Source organism: Tenrec ecaudatus, chromosome 10 (assembly GCF_050624435.1).
Source record: "Tenrec ecaudatus isolate mTenEca1 chromosome 10, mTenEca1.hap1, whole genome shotgun sequence".
NCBI classification, from domain to species: Eukaryota; Metazoa; Chordata; class Mammalia; order Afrosoricida; family Tenrecidae; genus Tenrec; species Tenrec ecaudatus.
Window position 1 is genome coordinate 88,615,625 of NC_134539.1, and position 20,884 is coordinate 88,636,508.

Sequence of the window (20,884 nt, forward strand, 5' to 3'; positions counted from 1 at the left end):
TTCGAGGTAATAAAAATAAACAGTCTCGTAGCCAAATGTTGACATTGTTGTCAGGACTATTGGGTCAATTTCTACTCATGGCCTCTTGTCAGAACTGCTCCATGGGGGTTTCCTAGGCTGTAATCTTTAGGGGAGCAGATTGCCAGGCCTTTCTTCCGCAGAGCCTCTGTGTGGGTTAGAACTACCAACCTTTCTGTTAACAGACACGGGTTTTACCATGGCACCGCCAGGGCTCCTTCTATAGTGGGAGTCTACTCAGCAACACGAAGGAATTAGCTGAAGGTACACACAGCAACATGGATGAATCTAAAAGCAGTATGTTGTCCTGAAGAATCCAGGCAGAAAGCTATATGGTATGTCCAAACAAATACACACACACATGCACACACACACACACACCGCAACCCACTACTGTTAATTCTGACTCATAGCAACCCTAGAGGACAGAGCAGAACTGCCCCCCAAAGTGTTTCCGAGGCTGTAAATCTTTCCGGAAGCAGAGTGTCACATCTTTCTCCTGCATTTCTTGGTTAGCAACCATGCTGTAGCACCAAGATGCTTTATATATGTCATGTGATTCCATCTCTCTTCCATTCTAGAAAAGATAAGTGTCATCGGTAGTGTCAGAGATGGGAAGTAGCCAGAGCCGGGTGGGTGGGGGCGCTTTCTGGAGGGATGGAAATGTTCTGTAGCTTAAATGTGGAGGGGGCTGGGCTGTATGTCACTGTCAGAATTCATAGTGCACTTAAGGGTACATCCATTGTGTAAAAGGAGCCCTGGTGGAAGAGGGGTGAAGTGCTCAGCTCCTGACTGAAAAGCCGTACATTTCACCCACCAGCTGCTCCCCAGGAGGATGCCGCGGCAGGCTGAGTAGGTGGGGAGATCTAGAGCCTGAGAAATCCAACGGGACAGTTCCACTCAGCCCTGGAAGGGTCACGATGAGCCTACGACCACGATGGATTTTTAGTCAATCATGAAAAGATAACCATTTATCAATTTAGATGCAATATAATGCATAGTAAAAAAACAAACCAAAAAACCTAGAAAATTCTGACAAGGACCTTTGCTAATCCTTTAAATGGGAGGAGTGGCAGCATGTTTGCACGTTGTTGGAGGGGATGCCGTAGCAGGGACCACTTGGCTTTCGGCTCAGAGTCTGTTCTCCCACGCTGCTCTCCAGGTCCCGGGGACCTACAGTTTAGGGCCCAGAGGAGCCTTCCCGCACTGCTCCCCCAGAGCACCTACGGCGCCCCGGTGGCACACAGAGGTTACCCATTGGGCTGTTCACTGCGAGGGCAGTTCGAAACCCAGCTGCTCTGCGGCAGAAAGCGGGGCTTTCTTTAGCCCCCTAAAGGCTTAACGTGTCCGCCCCTCACGGGGGCAGGTCCACCCGTCGCACAGGGTCCCGGGCACTCAGAAGGCCTGGCGCGCCGGCGCTCCCAGGACGCCTCCGCCAGGGGGCGGAACGGAGTGCGCCCGGCGTTGGCCGCACGCGGCCCGCCCGGACGCGGAACCCGGGAGCACCGGGCCGCCGGGACGCCGTTTCCGGAGGGCTTCCGGACGCATGCTGCTTCACCACCACCTTCCGGCCGGAATTAGCTGCGGCGCCGCCGTAGCTGGAGCCGCCGCCGCCGGTGGGCCCCCCCTGAGCCGCCGCCATGGGGATCCTGGAGAAGATCTCGGAGATCGAGAAGGAGATCGCTCGAACTCAGAAGAACAAGGGTGAGGGCCGGCCCCAGCGGGCCTGTCTTCCTTTGGGCCCGCCTCAGTTTTCCTGTCTGCAAAATGGGAGGGCAATTCCAGCTTGGGCCGGCCCCGAGGCCGGGAAGCGGTTCCAGAGAAGCGGCCTGAGGCAGGGCCAGGCGGGTCCGGTGCCCCGGGAAGAGCCCCGTGCTCACCGAGCAGGCAGCTAACCCGGTTCCAACCCAGTCGGGCCCCGGAAGAGGCCTGTGTCCGGAGCCGCTGGGAGCCCTGCAGGTAGTAAAGGGCGACAGGACGCCTTGACAGTCGCGAGGCGGACTCCCATCAGTGCAAGCACGGAGTCACTTGCCTCTTTAAGACTCCGATTTCTTGTCTGCAAGGGGGGCAGGGTCATAAGCCTTGTCCACCTTAGCGCACAGCACCGTCCATTTAGGGGGCAAGTGCTGGGTTCATGACAACCCCAATCCAGACTCACTGCCACCGAGTGACGCCAACTCACAGCGATCCTAGAGGACGCGGTGGGACTGACCCTGTGAATTTCCCAGCCTGTAGCCCTTCACTTGTCTTTCTCCTGCGGAGGAGCTGGCTGGTGATTTCGCACTGCGGGCCTTACGGTTAACCTGTCATCGCGGCACCACCAAGGCTTCTTGGTGTAATGAACACTCAATATTTAAAGTAGACACCCCAACAGAGAGCACAGCATACAGCCCCAAAAGTGGACTCCGCAGGTTCTAAAGACTACAGGAGTCCAGAGGAAAGAAATAAGAGGAGTGCACTGGAGCAATCCAGGAAGCCTTCTAGGAGGAGGCCAGACTTGAGCTGATTGAGGGGAGGATAAACCAGGTGGGGGTCCTGCTGAGGAAAGATATGGGAATCAGGTGTGTGTGATGTGTTTATGAGTCAGTGAGGGGAGCCATACCTCAGTAGAGCCATCTGTAGGTCCGGTGTGGAAGGTACCATGAAGCCCCATGTCTGACTAGCCCTTGCTATGAGGTTCAGCCTTATAGGGGCAGGGAGCCTGGCCTCAACGTCTGTCCTCCTGTTCAAAACCGAGGAGCTGAGAGACTGAAGTTTTGGTGTCTTCTTCAATCATTCATTCTTATATAAATATTTACCAAGGACCAGGCACCTTAGTGACAGCAGTGTGAGCACAGCCGGGCTGCCAGGGAACCGTCTGTTAACTAGGGACCAAATCCTAGATGATTTCACAGTGAGAGTAGAGTGAGGCGGTAGTGCAGACCTAGAGAGCCTCACAGACCCAGGGAAGATTCTAGGCTATGTTCCAAGAGCTGTGGGAGCCAGTTAAGGGTTTTGAGCAGGGGACCGGCAGGTCTGATATGTTTTCAATCTCCTTTGTGCCGTGTGGAGTGTCGTCTAGGGGGACTGCGGGTGGGGCGGGGCAGGGGCAGAGCTGCTGCAGCTTAGGTGTAGGTAGTGATGGTGGTAACAAGAGGGGATAGAGAGCTCATTAAGACCCAGTCATGTCCCTTAGAGATGCTTGGGCTCTTAGGAACTGAGATGAGAAGGGCACCGATGGCCTTTACTGTTGCCATAGCTGCCTTGGCATTCTCTTGCTAAAACATCTCCTGAGCTCAGCCCTGGGCCAGAGCAAACACTGGGAACACGACTCTAACTTCAACAGCCCCGACTCCTGCCGTGCTAAAGACAGCCACATAGAGAATAAGAGTAGTTCCGATAGTGACCGGTGCCTTGAAGACAGTAAGTGGGATCATGGTCCCAGAGGGGCAAGAATTATGGTGGCTGCCAGGTGGTTGTTAGCTGCCATCATGTGGGCATGTCCTTCGGTTGGCCCCTGAATAACAGAAGGAAACATTGCCCGGTCCAGTGTCATCATCACAGTTGTCCTTATGCTTCGGTCCTTTGTTGGGACCACCCTGTGAGAACACATCCAAAATAAGTCAGCCTAAGTCTCTCCATCATTTCTAGGGAGGTTTCTGGCTGTATTCTCCTGAGTGTTGGTGTGAGATGCTGTTGAGTTGGGTTGGACTCATAGCGACCCCATATGACAGAGTACAATTGCCCTATAGGGTTTTCTAGGCCATAATCTTTATAGGACCAGATCCCTAGGCTTTTCCCAGCAAACCATGGGGTGAATTCAAGCTACAAACCTTTTGGTTAGCAACCGAGTGCTTAATTGTTGAGCCTCTAGGGCTCCTTATTGATTACTGTAGGTAATCAATAGTCTATAAGGTACTGTTCTTATAAAAATTCAGAAAAGTAGAAACTACCCTTAGCATTTGAGTTTTATAGAAATGGAGGCACAGGGAAGTAAGTAGCTGTTCCGAAGGAAAGGGGCCAGCCATAGTCGGGTGGGATTCCAACAGGCTGATTGCAGAGCACAGGTTTTTAACCTGGCATGACACTATCTCCCCACAACCTCGAATTAGAAGGATCTAGGTTGAAATGGAAAGAAATGGGTTACCTGTTGGGCTGCTCACTGTAAGGTCAACAGTTGGACCCACCAGCCACTCTGAGAAGGGCTGTCTGCTTCCATGAAGATTGACGCCTTGGGGGCAACAAAGCCCACGTGGAAGAAGCACACCAGTCTCTATGATCATGAGGTGTAGATGGGAATAGGTATCAGAAGTTCAAAAACAAGCAATCAAATTGACATGAAGGAGCAGGGACAAAATGGAGACCCGAAGCACACCTGTAAGATAATTGGACAGTCCCTCCCAAAAGGGCCACACAGAAGGGATGATAAATCCAGGGTGCAGTATAGCATTGATGAAACACATAACTGTCCTCTAATTCTTTAATATTTCCTTCCCTTACTATTATGGTCATAGTTTTACCTCATTAATCTTGTTAGACCTGCGTATGTTCATTTGTATAATTCAGATCGCTCAATGAATGAAATCCGAGATAGATAAACCCTTCCGAAATAATAACCAGAGTAATGATTTCCTGAGGGTACAGGAAGCAGGGGGTGAGGGGGGGGTCAAGGGAACAAATGACAGAATTTCAAGTGAATGGATACATTGGATGGTATAAGATACAGAAAAATATTATATATACATATATATATATATATATAAGTGCTCCTGGAGTGTAGAGTGGGGAGGGAAGGGAGAAAGGGGAGCTGATATCAAAGAGTTCAAGAAGAAAGAAATGTTTTGAAACTGATGGTGGCAGAAATTGTACAATTATGCTTGATCTAATTGAATTATGGATTGTTATAATATCTGTAAAAGCTCCTAGTAAAATGATTTTTAAAAAGGTAACTCGGAAATCATGTGGAGGGTTAGAATCAACTCAGTGGCAGTGGGGTTGGTTTGGGTTTAGTTGGAATGGTTTGCAAAGGTCCCGAGGCAGTAATGGGGTTGGCATGTTCTGGGAAACGGGGCCACTGTGGCTGGAATGTAGTGGACCCAGTGAGATGGTAGGAGATGTGTGTGGAGAAGTTGGCAGTGGCTCACATAGGCCCTGCTTCTCAGTCTTGTCAGACCAGTGCCCATCCCCTTAAAGCGAAGATTTTCTAACACCTCTGCCCTTCTGAAATAAAATGCCCAATCAATAGTATAATTTGCACATACGGCTTTTTAAAAATCAATATAGTGCACTAATTGAAAAAGAGAATTTATAATAACATTTTGCTTCACACTGGGGCATATAATGAAGCTGTCAGATAATTCTTCCTGCAAGGAAAACCACTAGGTGGGTGGCAGCCCCCCAGCTGGCCTATGCCGGCGCTCAGGCTCCCTGCAGGAGCCTTCGCTGTCAGTGTGCTGGTCCATGCCGCTGAGCTGCCCGGGCCAAGTCTCAGACAACACCTAACAGGCTTCCCTGGGCATACTCCTGGAGGCAGCAGAATAGATTAAAACTAAATAATTTTTTTAAAAGTCCTGTGTTTACATGTAAAATACAGTTCGATTCTAGACTCTACTGATCTGAAACCAGGCCCTCCCGCTGTACTCGTGACTTGTTGGTTGCTGTTGAGTCGGCTCCCACGCCCACGAACCCCAGGTAATCCAGAACAAAGTAGTGCTCAGCCCGCCGCCATCCCCTCATCGTTGGTGTGCCTGGGTTCATTGTGACAACTGGCTCGGTCCACCTCGGCAAGGGCTTCCCTCGTTTTCTCTGCCCTTTTTCTACCGAGTGGCCTTTCCGGGTGACCTGTCCACCTCACATGTGAGCCATCCTCACGTGTACGGAGCATTCTGTCTGGATGTCTTGTCGTCGTCGTTAGTTGCCGTCAGGGTGGTTCCGACTCGTAGCGATCCAGTGTGCTAAGAGAATGAAACACCGCCCGGTCCTGCACCCTGCTCACTGTTACTACGGTGTTTGAGCCCATTGTTGCAGCCACTGTGCCAGTCCGTCTCGTCGAAGAGCTGCTTTTTTTACCGTCCCTCTGTTTTACCAAGCATAATGTCCTTTTCCAGGGACCAGTGTCGCCTGATAACATGTCCAAAGTCTGAGGTGAAGTCTTCCCGTCCTTACTTTTGAGGAGCATTCTGGCTGTCCTTCCAAGACAGACCGATTTGTCCGTTTGGCAGTCCATGAAACTCCCACTCTTCTCCGTTAGCACCGTCATTCTTCTCTGGTCTGCTTCATTCCCTGTCCAACTTCCACAGGCAATTGAAAATACCATGGCTCGTCGTAGGCACATCTTGGCCCTCAACGTAACAGCCTTGCTTCTCAACACTTTACCAGAGGTCTTGTGCAGCTGATTTACCCTAAGCAATGCATCGTGCATCGTTTGCTCTTGACTGCGGCTTCCCTGAGCATTGATTGGGGATCCCAGCAAGATGAAATCCTCGAGAGCTTCAATCTTTTTTCCATTTATCATGATGTTGCCTGGTCCTGTTGTGAGGATTTTGGTCCCCTTTACATTGAGTTGTAATCTATACTGAAGGCTGCAGTTCTTCATCTTCATCAGCACACGCTTCAAGTTCTCCTCACTCTCTGCAAGCAGAGTTGTGTCATCTGCATGTTGCAGGTTGTTAATAAGCCTTCCTCCAATCTCGATAACAAAATTCTTTATACAGTCCAGCTTTTCTGTTTGCTCAGCACACAGACTGAACAAGTCTGGTGAGAGGTTACGGTCCCAGCGCACACCTTTCTTGATTTTAAACCATGCACTATTTCCTTGATCTCTTCATATAACGGACTCCTGACAGGTTCAGCATGAGCAACAGCGAAGTGTTCTGGAATCCCCGTTCTTTCAAAGGCAATCCATAGTTTGGTATGGCCCACACAAACAACTGTGTTTCCATGTCATGGGAGACATGAAAAGTCATAAGGGATTTGGGATTTGGGTGTGCAGGACGGACTCAGACCTCGCAGGCAGCCTGCTTCCCTCTCCCCCTGCCTGGGAGACGTCACAGAAAACATACTCTGGTGTCTACAGCATGCCATGAGAATGGCGCTGCCCGGCCCAAGGACCAAGGATGTGGGACAGAAAGCCTGGGCTTACTCTGAAGGGGCGGTTCTCAACCTGTGAGCCGGGACCCCTTTGGGGATCGAATGACCCTTTCATGGGGGTCACCTGATTCATAACAGTAGCAAAATTAGTTATGAAGTAGCAATGAAAATGATTTTATGGTTGGGGGGGTCACCCCAACTTGAACTGTATTAAAGAGTCACGGCATTAGGAAGGTTGAGGACCACTGCTCTAAAGGAAATGAGAAATGAGGCTTTTTAAATCGAGTGTGTCACCTTGACATGATTGTTCCCTAGCTCCTGGCCAGACCCCGGCTCACATGTGGGCCTCATGTGCCATGAGGACACTGGGTGCTTATGTGCCTCTCTTGCTTTCTGCCCTTCAGCCACTGAGTATCATCTGGGCCTGCTGAAAGCCAAACTCGCCAAGTATCGGGCACAGCTCCTGGAACCTTCCAAATCAGCCTCATCCAAAGGAGAGGGCTTTGATGTGATGAAGTCAGGCGACGCCCGGGTGGCGCTGATTGGATTTCCCTCTGTGGGTAAGGTCAGTGATGGCTATTGACCCCTTAGTGTGGGCTCTGGGGGGGAAGGCAGGAGGGCATCCCTTCCACACAGTGACAGTGGGTTGGGCAGAGGGGTGGGATGAGCATGGAGCCTTACCATGTCCGTAAGCAGGTCCAGGAAGCTTCTCTGAGGTGGTGGAGAGGGGGCTGCAGGAGGTGAGGGGGTGGGGAACATGGCAGGCCGAGGGCAGAGGGAATGCAAAGACCCTGGACAACAGCTTCCCCTCATGCAGATAGGCGTTGGAGGCACAGGGAATCCAGGGTGGATGGAGGCCCAGAAACTTCAGAGAGTGGCGTTAGCGCCATACTGACTTCGCGTTCATCTAAGGGTCATTTTAGGGTTTTGAGCAGCAGCGGGCCATGAACTAACGTACAACAACGATGACTTTATTTTAGAGCAGTTTGAGCTTTATAGAAAGAAAAACCACTGATGGGAGGTGCATGAAAGGCAGAACCCATCACAAGGTTGGATATCTAGCCCACCCCCCAGGGAGACGAGTAACAGAACTGCGTGAGTGAAGGGAGACAAAGGACAGTGTAAGACACGAAATAACAACGATCAAGGATTCACAAGGGTGGGGGGAGGGGAAAAGAGCTGATATCAAGGGCTCAAGTATAAAGAAAACCTTTTGGAAATGTTGATGGAAGCACCTGTACAAGTGCGCTTAATACAATTGAAGGATGGATTGTCGTAAGATTTGTAAGAGCCCCCCAAGAAAATTATTAATAAAAAAGGAAAAGTTACAAAGTCCTTTTCTGTAAATCTAAGGCGGCTCTGATGATAGTTCAAGGGCATGCATTCTTCTCTGCTTTTCCTTATTCTTTGTCCAGCCCTCACATGTATAGGAGGCAATTAAAAAATTGCATGGCTTGGGCCCAGGTGCGTCTCAGGGAAACATCTCTGCTCTTGTAACCCTTTAAGAAGAAGTATTTTGCAGCAGATTTACCCAGTGAGATGCATCATTTCACTCCTTGCCCGCTTCCACAGTGTCATTGTACCAAAAAGAATTGTTTCCAAAAAAAAGAATTGTTTCACATTGAATCATTCTCAGGAGCGAGCATAGGAGCAAGAACCGGTGGCGTTGAAGGAGGGAATCTGAGCTTCGCTGAAGACATTGGCAAAAAATAATAAAATAAGGCTCCAGGAACAGACAGATTACGAACTAAATATTTCAGCAACCAGATGCTACACGGAGGTGCTCACCTTCTCCATGCCGAGCATGGTGTTGGAAGCTGCAACTAGCTGGCCAAGCCACTGGAAGAGGCCCATCTATTTATGCCCAGTCCACAGAATATGGAAATTATCCAACAATTTCATTAATATCACTTGGAAGTAAAATTTTGCTGAAGATCATTCAAAGATGATTGCAGAAGTACATTAATAAGAACTGCCAGAAACTCAAATCAGGTTTAGCTGGATCTTGACTAAGAGCAAGGAACACTGGCGAGACGTTTACCTGTGTTTTGTTACCTGTTCAAGAGCATTTACTTATGGATCACAACAAACTAGGGGCCACGTCGCAGAGAATGGGACTATCAGAACGTGAATTGTGCTCATGTACCTGTACATAGACCAAGAGGCAGGTGTTCAAACAAGGGGATACTCACATGGTGGACACTCAGGAAAGGTGTGCATCAGGGTCAAATTTTCGCAGTAATCTGGCAGGCTGAACCACACGACAAAGGACAGCATCTGATACACACCTGACACAGCGAGAGCCTTCACTGTTGACGGCACCTCAATGGAAGGAAAAGAAAGCTTCCCACAGGTGAGCCGGTATCATGTGTGGAGGCAGGACAGCGCTGGTCAGGGTTGGATTTCACTTGGATCCATCATCAGTGCCCATGGCGGCGGCAGCCTGGAACTCTAACTGTGTGCAGCATTGGGCAGCGCTCCTGTAACAAATCTGGAACTATTAAAGAGCAGACCACTTTGAGGACCAAAGCCTGCCTAAGCTCAAGGGCCCTCGATGCATGCAGAAGCGGAGCGGTGAATAAGGACGACTGGGGAAGCATGGGTGCGGTTGCTTTGTGGTATTGTTGACAATTCTGAAGATGCCAGGCCCTGCCAGAAGAATGAATGGATCTGTGTTGGGCGAAGTTCCCCTGGGGTGGGGTGGGGTGGGGTCATTGCGGTCTGGGGGCTGGTCCATCGTGGGTGCCATGGGTTCCTCTGGAAGGTGGAACAGAGACTTAGGTCCTCCCTAAAAGGCCCTACCTTCTGGTGCCTCCACCTCAGCGGGTGACAGGAGCTTTCCGTTTCTGTCAGTGCTGTTTTACTAGTTTGGCCTTTTCTTTAGGAACTTGCCTCCAGCCTGCACAGGCCTTTGCTCAGGTGAGAGGCCACCTGGAGGAAGCCTGTCTGGGTGCCGAGTGCTGCGAGGCAGGTGGGCCATGCGGTGAACGTGGCCGTGGCCGTGACCCACAGGGGGCCAGGACCTAGCCCACAGGGAAGGGACCTCAGTGCCTCTTCATGCCCTTCGACTGCAATGACACGTCATCGGTCTCAGGTGTCCAGAGTACTCAACTTCTGGGTTCTGGAACTGCGGGCGTGTGGCCTAGGAGCCCCCAGTCATGCTGGCCCGGTCCCAGCTCAGTATCTTGGACTTTTTGTACGAAGCCTGCCAACTAGGCCCTGGCCATGGCTCCTGTCTGTCTCCAACCTCTCAGTGTGCTCCTGGTCTTGACCACAGGGATGCTAGAGCCTGCCTGGATCTGCAGACGCTGAGACTCACAGGGTATCTTTCCAGCCCAGTGCACCTCCCCTCCTAGCCAGGCTATAGGCGTAGTCCTCCAGGAAGCCCAGCCATCGCCCAGTTCTCCCAGCCTCTTCCTCTGCCCTTGCCCACCTCACCTCCCTGCTCGAGGTGCCAGTGTCCTGAGGGCCGTCAGGCCGTGACCTCTCTGCGCCTGGGAGGGGTGGAGGTTCTCTGGAGTGAGAGAGAGGCCCTTGGAATCTCCTTTAGCAACCGGTTCCTGTCCACCAGGAAGGGCCCCAAGGCTGCGGAGAAGCGGGGGCCTGTGGTGCAGGGATGTCTGTCCTCTTCGTGCTCGCTCAGTTTGCTGGCCCAGAGTGAGGAGGGCACTTGTTGCCGCACCCCCCGGGCACCACCTGAAGGAGGCTGGAGCAAGAGTGCTAAAGGGCACCACCTCCTTCCTTCCTAGTCCACCTTCCTGAGCTTAATGACCTCCACCGCCAGCGAAGCGGCGTCCTATGAATTCACCACCCTGACGTGCATCCCCGGAGTCATTGAAGTAAGTCGGGGTTCCCCAGTGGGGGAGAGGGAGGGTTCCAGCACCCATAGCCAGTGACTATACAGCTAGCTGTCCCATGTGACTGGGGGTGGGGACATGTCTATGTAGGAGCAGCACTGAAGGCCACGCCTCACGTCCCCTGAGCTGGTCCATCAGGTGCGTGGGTTCTGACAGGCCCCTCCTGGGGGCCTCAGCCAGCGCTATCCTTCCCCTGCTCTCTGTGTCCCAGTACAAAGGAGCCAACATCCAGTTACTGGACCTGCCTGGAATCATCGAAGGAGCAGCACAAGGTACCAGTTGGGGGAGGGCAGGATGCCGGGAGGGCAGGGCCAGAGTTCAGCACCCAGGCCCTTCCCGCCCACCGCCCCCGGCTTGCGATGTGCGCATGTACTGGTGTCCACGTCGTCACAGCTGAGTGTGGCTGTTGAGGCCTGGCTGATAGTGAGCAGGGTGTCCTGACCCCACCTCACTCAGTTTCCACGTCCCAGAGAGGCCGGCCAAGGTAGGTGTGGCAGCCCACCTTATTCCGGACAGGAAAGCCCGGGCAGTGAAATGGCCCACTCAGGGCCCCACAGCTCCTAGCGCAGGCCGTCTCCGCTCCATCCATTGTGGCGAGCACCAGTGGATCCCAGCGAGGGGGGGAGGGGTGAACACGTTAGCCCTCCCCTCAGACTGTGCTCCCAGCCTTGTCATCCTGTCTGTCCTAACGTCAGCATGTGGCCGCAGTGGGTGAGAGACTTCGCAAAACAGCTTCTGGCAGCTTCCTGCTAGTTACTAGCACTCAATGGTCTCAGACCTGCCAAGTGGCCGGCCTAGTGCTGACCCTCCTGAGGGCCCAGTTTTGGTTCCCTCTCACTGTGGTACACCCTTGGGGCAGATGGGTAAGGGCTCGCCCCGCACCACGGATGCTCCGCTGAAGACGCTCAAATCCAGACTCTCGAGCTCCCGTCTTGTCTCCCTTCACGTGCTGCCCAGTGCCCGAGGCCTGGCATGTCCTTCTAGCCTGCACTGACCCCGCAAAGCAAGGCCACTAGGGCGGGCGTGGGGTGACACCGGTCTCAGTGACTTGGAACTGGTTGGGGCACCGTGGGGGTGGAGAACACGGCTGTCCCAGGCAAGCCAGACCCCTCATTCTCAGATGTGGAGAGTGGATCCTGGTTGAAAAGCAGAGCCTCAGGTTCTAGTGCCGCAGCTTCAGCCCCGGACTCACTGTGACCCTGGGCAGCTACTGACTTCTCTGGTTATCTCATAATAACCAGGCCTGACCTTTGTGCCATTTCCCAAAGCACCTTCGGAGTTGACTTGGGTGACTCAGTCCCTGGCCCTGGGTGCAGAGGTCTCTGCATTTCCCAGTAGAAGCAGGCTCTTGTTCGAGTCTCCGAATCACCCATCCTGCTTGGTGTGGTCAGGCCTCATCACGCCTGCCTTCCAGGAGGGAAGCACTGGGTGAGGGTGTGTCCCGGAAGCGCATGGTGCTCCAGAAGGCCGGTTACTGCTAGCCTGATCTCGGTGCCCATGTTGCATCTCCTTCTAAGCCAAGTCCCCATAAATGAGATGGGCAGTGGTTAAGAAAAACCCTTAGGAAATCACAGCCCCTGACAGCACACGGCAGAGACCCTGGCAGGCCTGCGAGGACAGATCCCCGGAGCTGTGAGTAAGGTGGGCGTGAGGTGTCCCGGCCTCCCCAGCATGTAATCACATCCCTTCTGCCTGTCCAGGGAAAGGCCGTGGCCGACAGGTGATTGCCGTGGCTCGAACCGCCGACGTCGTCATCATGATGTTAGATGCCACCAAAGGAGAGGTGCAGAGGTCAGCAGGGGGCCAGGCAGAGGTCACAGGGCTGACCACAGGCCGGACTTACCATGGTCTGGCCTCAACAACCTGCCCTTTCCACCAGGCATTTGGGTGGTTTTGGGCGCTGAGGCCCAGGCAGGAGCTCCTTGGCAGCCTGGGGCGGATGGGGACTGGCCAAGGGTGGGGGTGGCTGGGGATGGAGTATAGAGGAGGGCGCTGGTCTCCATCTGCGTCAGCAGGCAAGACCTTTGGTGAGGCCAGAGCAGGAGGGGCTCCTGTTCTGCATGGGAGCCAGCCCTGAGGGCGATAGCGAAGGGCTCGTGCGGGTCTCTGCTTAGGGCACTGCTGGAGAAGGAGCTGGAGTCGGTGGGCATCCGCCTCAACAAGCACAAGCCCAACATCTACTTCAAGGTGAGCCCCCGCCTGTGGGCCAGAGTTGCAGGGTAGTCGGCGGCCCCTCCGTCACCGGCTTCCTTCCTGCCTTCTCCTGCAGCCCAAGAAAGGCGGCGGCATCTCCTTCAACTCGACCGTCACGCTGACTCAGTGCTCTGAGAAGCTGGTGCAGCTCATCCTGCACGAGTACAGTATCCTCTGAGAGGAGGGCAGACACTGGCCAGACAGAGCGCGGGGTGGGGGGACATGACTCCCAAGCCTGCCCCAGAAGCAGAGCTCGGCTGCTCATTCCAGGATGGCTTCCCCGATGCCCCCACGCACTAAGCACTGTGGTGGCTGTTGAGGCAGTGACCACATCCCCGCCCTCAAAACTCAGCCTGGCTCAGAGGCACCTGCGGAGAGCCACAGAGCCATGTCAGCAACAGGTGGGTTGCCCTTAATCCCAGCCCTCAGAGATCTTCAACGCGGAAGTGCTTTTCCGGGAGGACTGCTCCCCAGACGAGTTCATTGATGTGATTGTGGGCAACCGCGTGTACATGCCCTGCTTGTATGTAAGTAGAGCCTGCAGGGGGGCGAGGGGAGCGGCTGGGCACAGATTTCAGACAAGTCCAGAGCATGGAGCCATGGTTCCAGTCTTGCCTACTATTCTGGGGAACTGGCACCCCAAGTCCCTCAGCCCTCCCTAAACTGTAAATCAGGCAGGGTGGCCTGGCCTGGCAGGTCCATGACTGTCAAGGGGCCTTTCTGACCACTCTGTCCCATTCCTCCATCACCTCACTTCTACCTTTGAAAAACTAGGTGTACAACAAAATTGACCAGATCTCCATGGAGGAAGTAGACCGCCTGGCCCGAAAACCCAACAGTGTGGTCATCAGGTAAGGGATGGCACCCTGCACACCAGCATCCTCAGCCACCAACAGACTGTCTCCGTGGCGGGACTCGAGCCTCCCCACGCTGTGGTGTGCCGGTGTGCTGTGGACGGTACAGTTGAGGGTGTGGGTCTGTCCAGCCCTACTCTGTGTGTGCCGGCGAGCCATCGGGCTGGGCTGGGTGATGTCTTCAACAAGGTTAGGGTGGTCCAAGGACCAGAAAATCCGGGACCACAAGTGCCCTTCAGGCATCTGGCTGAAGTTCAGGGTAGAGAGAGGGGTGCTCTTGGGCGGTGGCCCTACCAGGCTCAACTCCTTTCCTCTCCTTGCAAGGTGTGTGTGCACTGCAGCATGCTGCCCCGTCATGGGTTCCTCTCCAGGGGTACATTTTTCCTAGTCTCCTCTTGGCTGACATCTGGCCCACACAGTCTCTTTGCAGCTTCTCTGTGAGCTCTGCTGACAATTCCAAAAGGATAGCAGCTGCAAGAATTGATTTCCTGAAAAAAAAAAAAAAAAGAATTGACTTCCTGTAGCTTAGCATTTGTGGAGAGCAGCACTGTCCTGTGGGTGCCTCTGGCCCCGCCCTGCTGCATCCCAGGCCCGATGGGCTTCTGCAGGGCTGCCCAAGGGCATGGCTTCTCTGAACTGAGCTGGACATCCCAGCCCCTTACCTTGTTCTGCTGCTCTGCAGAAGAGAGACATCTGCTCGGTCCCAGCTGTAATAGTCAAGCCTGGAGCGCCTGCAGGGCCAGGCTCCTCTGCGTTGCACTGGCAGCACTGGAGCTTTGGGCAGCAGTGGCAGCGGTGTTGCCCAGCTTCTGCTTAGGGCACCTGCCACAGCCCTTTCCATTGTCCCCGGCAGGTGCCAGATAGCCTGTGCCAGTCACAGAGCCACGCCCCTGCCCCACTGGGGGAGAGATGGTGTGGAGGCATGATGGTGACTGGGGCCATCAAGCTGCCCTCACAGTAAGGGGCCACCTTCCCTGGGGTGCCCCGTGGGCCGTACTGCTCAGTTAAATGGCAGCTTGTCCTCTCGTCCTGAGAAAGGAGAGCCTCGGCCTCTGGTCCTCGCGTCTGTCTGCCTGAGCTGAGCCTTGCCTTGCCTTGCAGCTGCGGGATGAAGCTGAATCTGGACTACTTGCTGGAGATGCTATGGGAATACTTGGCCCTGACCTGCATCTACACCAAGAAAAGAGGACGTGAGTTGAGAGGGCAGGGGCCCTGACTCTCAGATCGTGCCCGAGGACCCCTGGCTCAGGCCACTTTGCACCTTGTAAGGAGACCTGGTGGCACCGTGGTTACGGTGCTAACTGTCCAGTAGCATTTTGAAATCACCAGGCACTCTGCAGGAGAAAGATGGGACTAGTCTGTTACTCTTTCCTGTAAAGAGTTGAAGTCTTGGAAACTGACAGGGGCAATTCTATCCTGGCCTTGGGGTCACCATGAGTCCATTGAGTGAGCTGTGCACTACTATGACCCCAGGCTGGAAGGAGCCTCTGCTCAAGTCCTTGGGGTTCGGAATTCAGTCTTCAGGGCTGCTGGTTTTCACGGTGCCTGGAGGGGACAGTGCAGAGGGCAGGTGACACAGCCTCCTCTGAGTTCCCCGCAAGGACAACAGTAACCCTCATTCGTGTTACCTACCAGCAGTCAGCCCCGGGCTGGAAGCTTTAGGGAGTGCAGTCCACAAGGACTCAGTTTCTTGGCTCAGCCTGCACCACGCCACTTCACAGCTGTGTTCTGCAGCCAGAGCCTTCTCTACACCCCTCTGCACATGCTGGATCACCCAGGGAGCCCGGGGGCCACGTGTTAGCCGTCTGCATCAGCCTCGACCTTGCTGACAAGGCTGGAGGACAGACTCCCCAGCTGGAGCAGCTGCTGGGGTGGTCTGGTTGGCACCACCATGGTTGCTAGAATGCCAGCAGCTTTAGTCCAAGATTTGGATCATCCGTTTCTGTGTTTGAGGTCAAGGTTGCAGGTGCTGGCCTAGGTAGACTCAAAGTGTCCTGAATAGCGGGGCAGCAGAAGGTGCAGGGGAAGGTTAGGTTGGAGCTCGGGGGCCCTGTATGGACCAAAAGAGCCTCTGCACCTTGGTAGCCTTGTCTAGAGCCGCTCACGAGTAACGGCCATGCACTTGACCCATCCCCGTGTCTCTTCCTCCCTTCCCCTCCCTCCGCACAGAGAGACCTGACTTCACAGACGCCATCATCCTCCGGAAAGGGGCTTCCGTGGAACACGTGGTGAGTGAGCATGTACCCTCTAGGCTTCGCAGGGCGCTGGCCACCTGTGGTCACCTGCTGAGGCTTGCTTCCCTCAGCTGGCCCTAGCTGGAACCCACTATGGTGGCATAGTAGCCAAGAGCCAGCGATGGACCTGGCTGTCGTCTGCAGGCCTCTCCTGTAAGCAAGAATAAAGCTTCCATCCTCAGGGGGTGGTTATGATGGCATTAGGATCAGAGAAATCACAGAAAGCGCTCAGCTGAGCCGAGTGTCAGTGACTGCAGACACTGGAGCTAGGGGTGAGATGAGGCTGGTGGGGTACAGGGGACTTGGGGTATTTGCTCTGGAGCCTGGACTTTGTCCCAGGGAAGCCTGGGTCTTCCAGTAGTCATCTCCTCCCAGGGAGCCCCCTCCCACAGTACCACCTGTGTCCCAGAAGACAAGCAAAAGGCCTGTCCTGCTTTGGGTCCTTTCTGCTGGTAGCAAGTGACCCAGACCCCAGCTCCTCCACCCTGTGTCTCAGCTTCCTCCTCTATGGGCAGGCGACCTCCAGGGCTGTGGGCATGTACCCAGTCCAGTGCTCGGCAGCTTGGTGGTGACCTTACCAGTGAGAAGGCATGAATGTAAGGGCAGCCGAGGTTGCTGCAGGGCTTGGCAAGGATGAGCATCACCGTGGACTGTCCCCAGAGGATGCACTCGTTCTTGGTATTGGAAAATGGCCTTGTAGGACGACCTCCCAATCGCCTTGCATTGCTGGAAATGTTAATCCTGGGGAATGTTCTCTCGAAGCATGATTGGCCTGGTTTCAAGGGAGCACCAGCTCAGTGCTCAAAAGGATTTAGGGCTTCCAGAGAAGCTGCAGACCCCTGTGACTGTGACCATTGGCAGTAGGAGATATATATGCACACATTACATTATCATTTGGGTATATTATATGTGTGTGCCTATGTATAGATATACACACACATAAACATACATAAATTATATTGGGCAAACGGAATAGAACCTCAGATCCATTTGCAGACTAAGACCTGACCCTTGGCCCCAAGTTTTCATTCTGTGATGTAGGGCAGGTGAGTGCTAGACTTGGATTTGTGGGTCTCTGGACTGGTGTGGGTAGCAGTACCCCCTTCTCAGGACCAGGCATTCTTGGTCGCCCAGCAGGGACTGACCCATCAGGGTGATTGGCCACGTGTGCTCGACATTCTCTGCCCCAGGGCAGCTGGGCTGGTGCTTTCTCTCTGGCACAGGGGGATGTGTTGTCCAGGGCCTGTACAGCTTGTGGGCACGTGGCAGGGAAAGCTGGTGGAACTGTCCACCCAGTCCGCTGCTCTCACCTACCACCATTATAAGCAGAGGTCGCCATTCTCTTGGGGCCTCTGAGGGTCCCCCTGGGATTCCTAGGACTTAGCCTTATCCAAGGAAACTGAGGAGCACCAGCTACCCTGTGGGGGCTGGGGGGTGGGCTTGGAAAGGTGAGCAAGCAGGCAGATGGCCAGTAGTAGCCAGGCTGCTGACCTCCCTCTTATGGGATGTAGAACACTCTTACCCAGGCAGGCCTGGGGGTGGTGTCCTTAGAACCACATGCAGCCACGGGCCAGGCTGTGCCTGAATCCAGCAAATGCCATGGCTGGGCCTGGCCACAGGCTGGGCCACCTTGCTCTCAGCAAGTCGTGTTTTTGAGCCCCTGCCTTGTGAATCAGTACCTCTTGGCAGGTTGTCAGGGCTTTGGGCCTGTGGCTGGGTTTGGGGTGGGGTTGGCCCATGCTACTTCTCCAGCTAACGCTCTTGTCCACCAGTGCCATCGGATCCACCGGTCGCTGGCCAGCCAGTTCAAATACGCCCTGGTGTGGGTGAGTCTGGGTGGGGAGCTGGGAGGGGTGGTTATGATGTTCCGGCCTGCACATGTTCCTGGGCTCTGCAGGGACTGGGGGGAGTTGTGGTCATACCTGAGTTAGAAAGGGAGAGAGGTACAGGGGAGGGAAGGTGTAGAGGTGACTATTGCCCTGGTGCGTGTGCCCCTTTCTATTGTATGTATATGCAGTCAGCCTCCCCCTGCTCTCCCCTACCCCCCCTCCCCTACCCATCATACCCACTCTCCTCTGGTGCTAATTCCCCAGGGTGGGGCCTGCCCAGGGCTCCTCATTGGTTCCCCTCCTCCCCCCACAGGGCACCAGCACCAAGTACAGCCCACAGCGGGTGGGGCTGTCCCACACCATGGAGCATGAGGACGTCATCCAGATCGTCAAGAAGTGAGGGCAGCGGTGTCCCCCCCATCTCCCGAGGGAGGCCCACCCCTGAGACACCAGCGCCCAAACAAGAAAATACAAATAAACACATCCCAGGAGGAGCCTCAGTCTCTGCTGTTTCCAGTAGCTGACTATGGGACAGAGAAGAGTGGAGGCCTTGGACTTGGCTTTTCCTGAGACTGACAGTCACATGAGGCAGCCCTGGGCTTGTTCCCAACTGCATGCCTCCCTCGGGCACTGAGGGAGCAAACTGCCCACTTGTCCTGTCTCCCCAGCGCTGGTCCTAATTCGGACGCTTGGAATAGGGGGCTGGGTCCCTGGAAATGGGTTGCTACTGTAGGTACTTCCTTCCTCATTCCTGTTAGCTTCTGTGGCTTCGGGGTATGGGGCTTCCCAGGACCAGACCCCTTCAAGACCCCCACCTCCATGGAGCTACAGAGGTAGAAACCAGGGCAGAGCTATGGCTTTGAAGGTTCAATTCACACCCTCCCTGGCTGAGAGGTATCCTGAAGTGCCTCCCCTCTGGGCTCCTCCAGGCCAGCCCCCACCCTTACCCTGCACCCAGGCCCTTGCTCTTCCCTCCTGTGACCTAGGCAGCCAATGGAAGACAGGACCCAGGGCAGGCTGCCTCCCCCTCGCCCGTGGCCCACTTCCTTTCTGCACGTGGTGACACAGGGCCGAGGACTGGCCCAGGAGCACAGCAGCTGTGGAGTTTGGGTTCTGTGTTTGCTCCTTCAGATTCCCCACCCCCACCTTGAAATAAAGGATGACTGACTCCTGTCCAGACTGAGGGGAAAGAGGCTGGTGCTTCTGTGGATCGATGGCCTTGCTGGTGGGATGAGCCTTGAGACCGGAGCAGGGGTGATCTGGGCCCATGGAAGCAGACCCCCGCCTGAAGTGACAGGAGAGTGTGGGACAGAAACCCCAGGGAACTGATCTCCAATGGCAGGCTGCAAACTGGAGGCTAGCACCTGAGGAGGCTAGGTGCTGCAAAGAAGGGCCTCGCAAACAAGGTGGTGTGGGTCATTCCCTGCCCGTCTCACGGTTGGGAGTTGGCATAGTGCCAGCACAGCCTGTAAGCCAGGGGTATACTGGGCTGCCTCTCCTGCCTGCAGGGTAGACCTCGGGGTGGATCAGAGCCTTTAAGCCCAACAAGTGGCAGGGCAGGCTTCATGAGGGACCCTCTGGGGCCAGTGGTAATGGGCTTTGGGAGTTGGGAATGGAGAGCTCCTTGGGACCCCTGGCCAGTCCAGCATGGAGCAGGCCCCCAGCTGTCCAAGCGATTTCCAGCTTCCCTGTCAGCTGCTGAAGCTCCTTTCTGGAGACAAAACAGGAATAATAGCATCATTAAATATACATGGGGCCCCAGGCGGTCGGCGTGGTGGGCTGGGCCTCCGTTCCTGCAACGCGGAGCTGCTCTGCTGGGCCGATGTGCTCCTAGGGCCAGTCCTCGGGCCCTCTGGTACTGGGATGCAGGCAAGGAGCAGGCCTCGAGAGCCAGGTAAGAGCAGCCCGGCCCCTGGGTGCTTAGTCCTAAAAAGGCTGCCTAGTTGGAACGGATGAGAAGGTGGCAGAGCTGGGGCCTGCACTTAACTCACTGCCAGGCCTGGGGTACAAAGTTTGTAGCCCACCCTTGGGTACAGGGCTATCAAGACTGGTAACTTCGGCCCACCAGGCCTGCTGGGGAAGGTCCCCATGTGAGCCTCTTCCTTTTCAGCCTTACACATGGGCCCTTGATTCAGTTACTGGGTGACTCCAGATCTCAGACTAGGCTGGGTCCAAAGTCTGGCTCGTGGCAGACAGCATCTGAGGCTCCAGTACTTGTGGGCTATAGGTTCCTGCAGTGTGAGTGTGTGTGTATCCATGCACTGTGTACATTGGTATGAAGTCAGCGTGCTGTGGGAGGAGACTATTGCTGGAGTGTGTGGAACTTGGGACTGGGAAAGCCTAAGGAAGGCCAGACTTCACCCCTCCAGGTGAACTTGGAGGCTCAGACTTTGGCCCCTCTTGGCTCTTCTGGCCACCCTTCACGAATGGGCCTCCGAGACCCTTCTGTGGAGGGAAGTGCTGACCTGCGGAGGTCACCAATATCTCCCTACTCAAGGATCCCGCACTGCAGGGTGGCAGAGAGCCCTGGCTGACAGACTGCACCCCACAGGCTGTCCACCAGCAATGTTGGTGGCCCGAAGAGCCAAGGAGCCATGAGTTGAGCATGTGTTCCTGTGTGCAGGCTTCTCCACACATCCCGCTTCATCCCACCAGCCTCATCCCCTTTGTCACCATAAGCCCAGCAGACCCAGTCCCCACCTGCTCGAGTGATACTGAGGGACACCCTCGCCCCCCAGCAGCTCTTCCCACCTGGTCCCCTCAAGCCCCACACCACCTACCTTGCCACAGGTGGAGGCCCAACTAGAAAACCTCTCCCAAGGCCCCACCTC

At 54.7% G+C, this 20,884-nt stretch overlaps 1 protein-coding gene across 1 annotated transcript; it reads left to right on the top strand.

The window, feature by feature from the left end:
• The first annotated feature begins 1,556 nt into the window (after window positions 1-1,556).
• Window positions 1,557-19,235, top strand: DRG2 (developmentally regulated GTP binding protein 2). The gene is made up of 13 exons (XM_075560968.1): window positions 1,557-1,722; window positions 7,491-7,651; window positions 10,836-10,925; window positions 11,155-11,215; window positions 12,644-12,734; window positions 13,058-13,130; window positions 13,213-13,303; window positions 13,566-13,663; window positions 13,911-13,987; window positions 15,092-15,180; window positions 16,160-16,218; window positions 17,997-18,050; window positions 18,367-19,235. The coding sequence occupies exons 1-13, from the start codon at window positions 1,659-1,661 to the stop codon at window positions 18,451-18,453; spliced, it is 1,095 nt and encodes a 364-aa protein (XP_075417083.1). The 5' UTR covers window positions 1,557-1,658; the 3' UTR covers window positions 18,454-19,235.
• The last annotated feature ends 1,649 nt before the right edge of the window (window positions 19,236-20,884 follow it).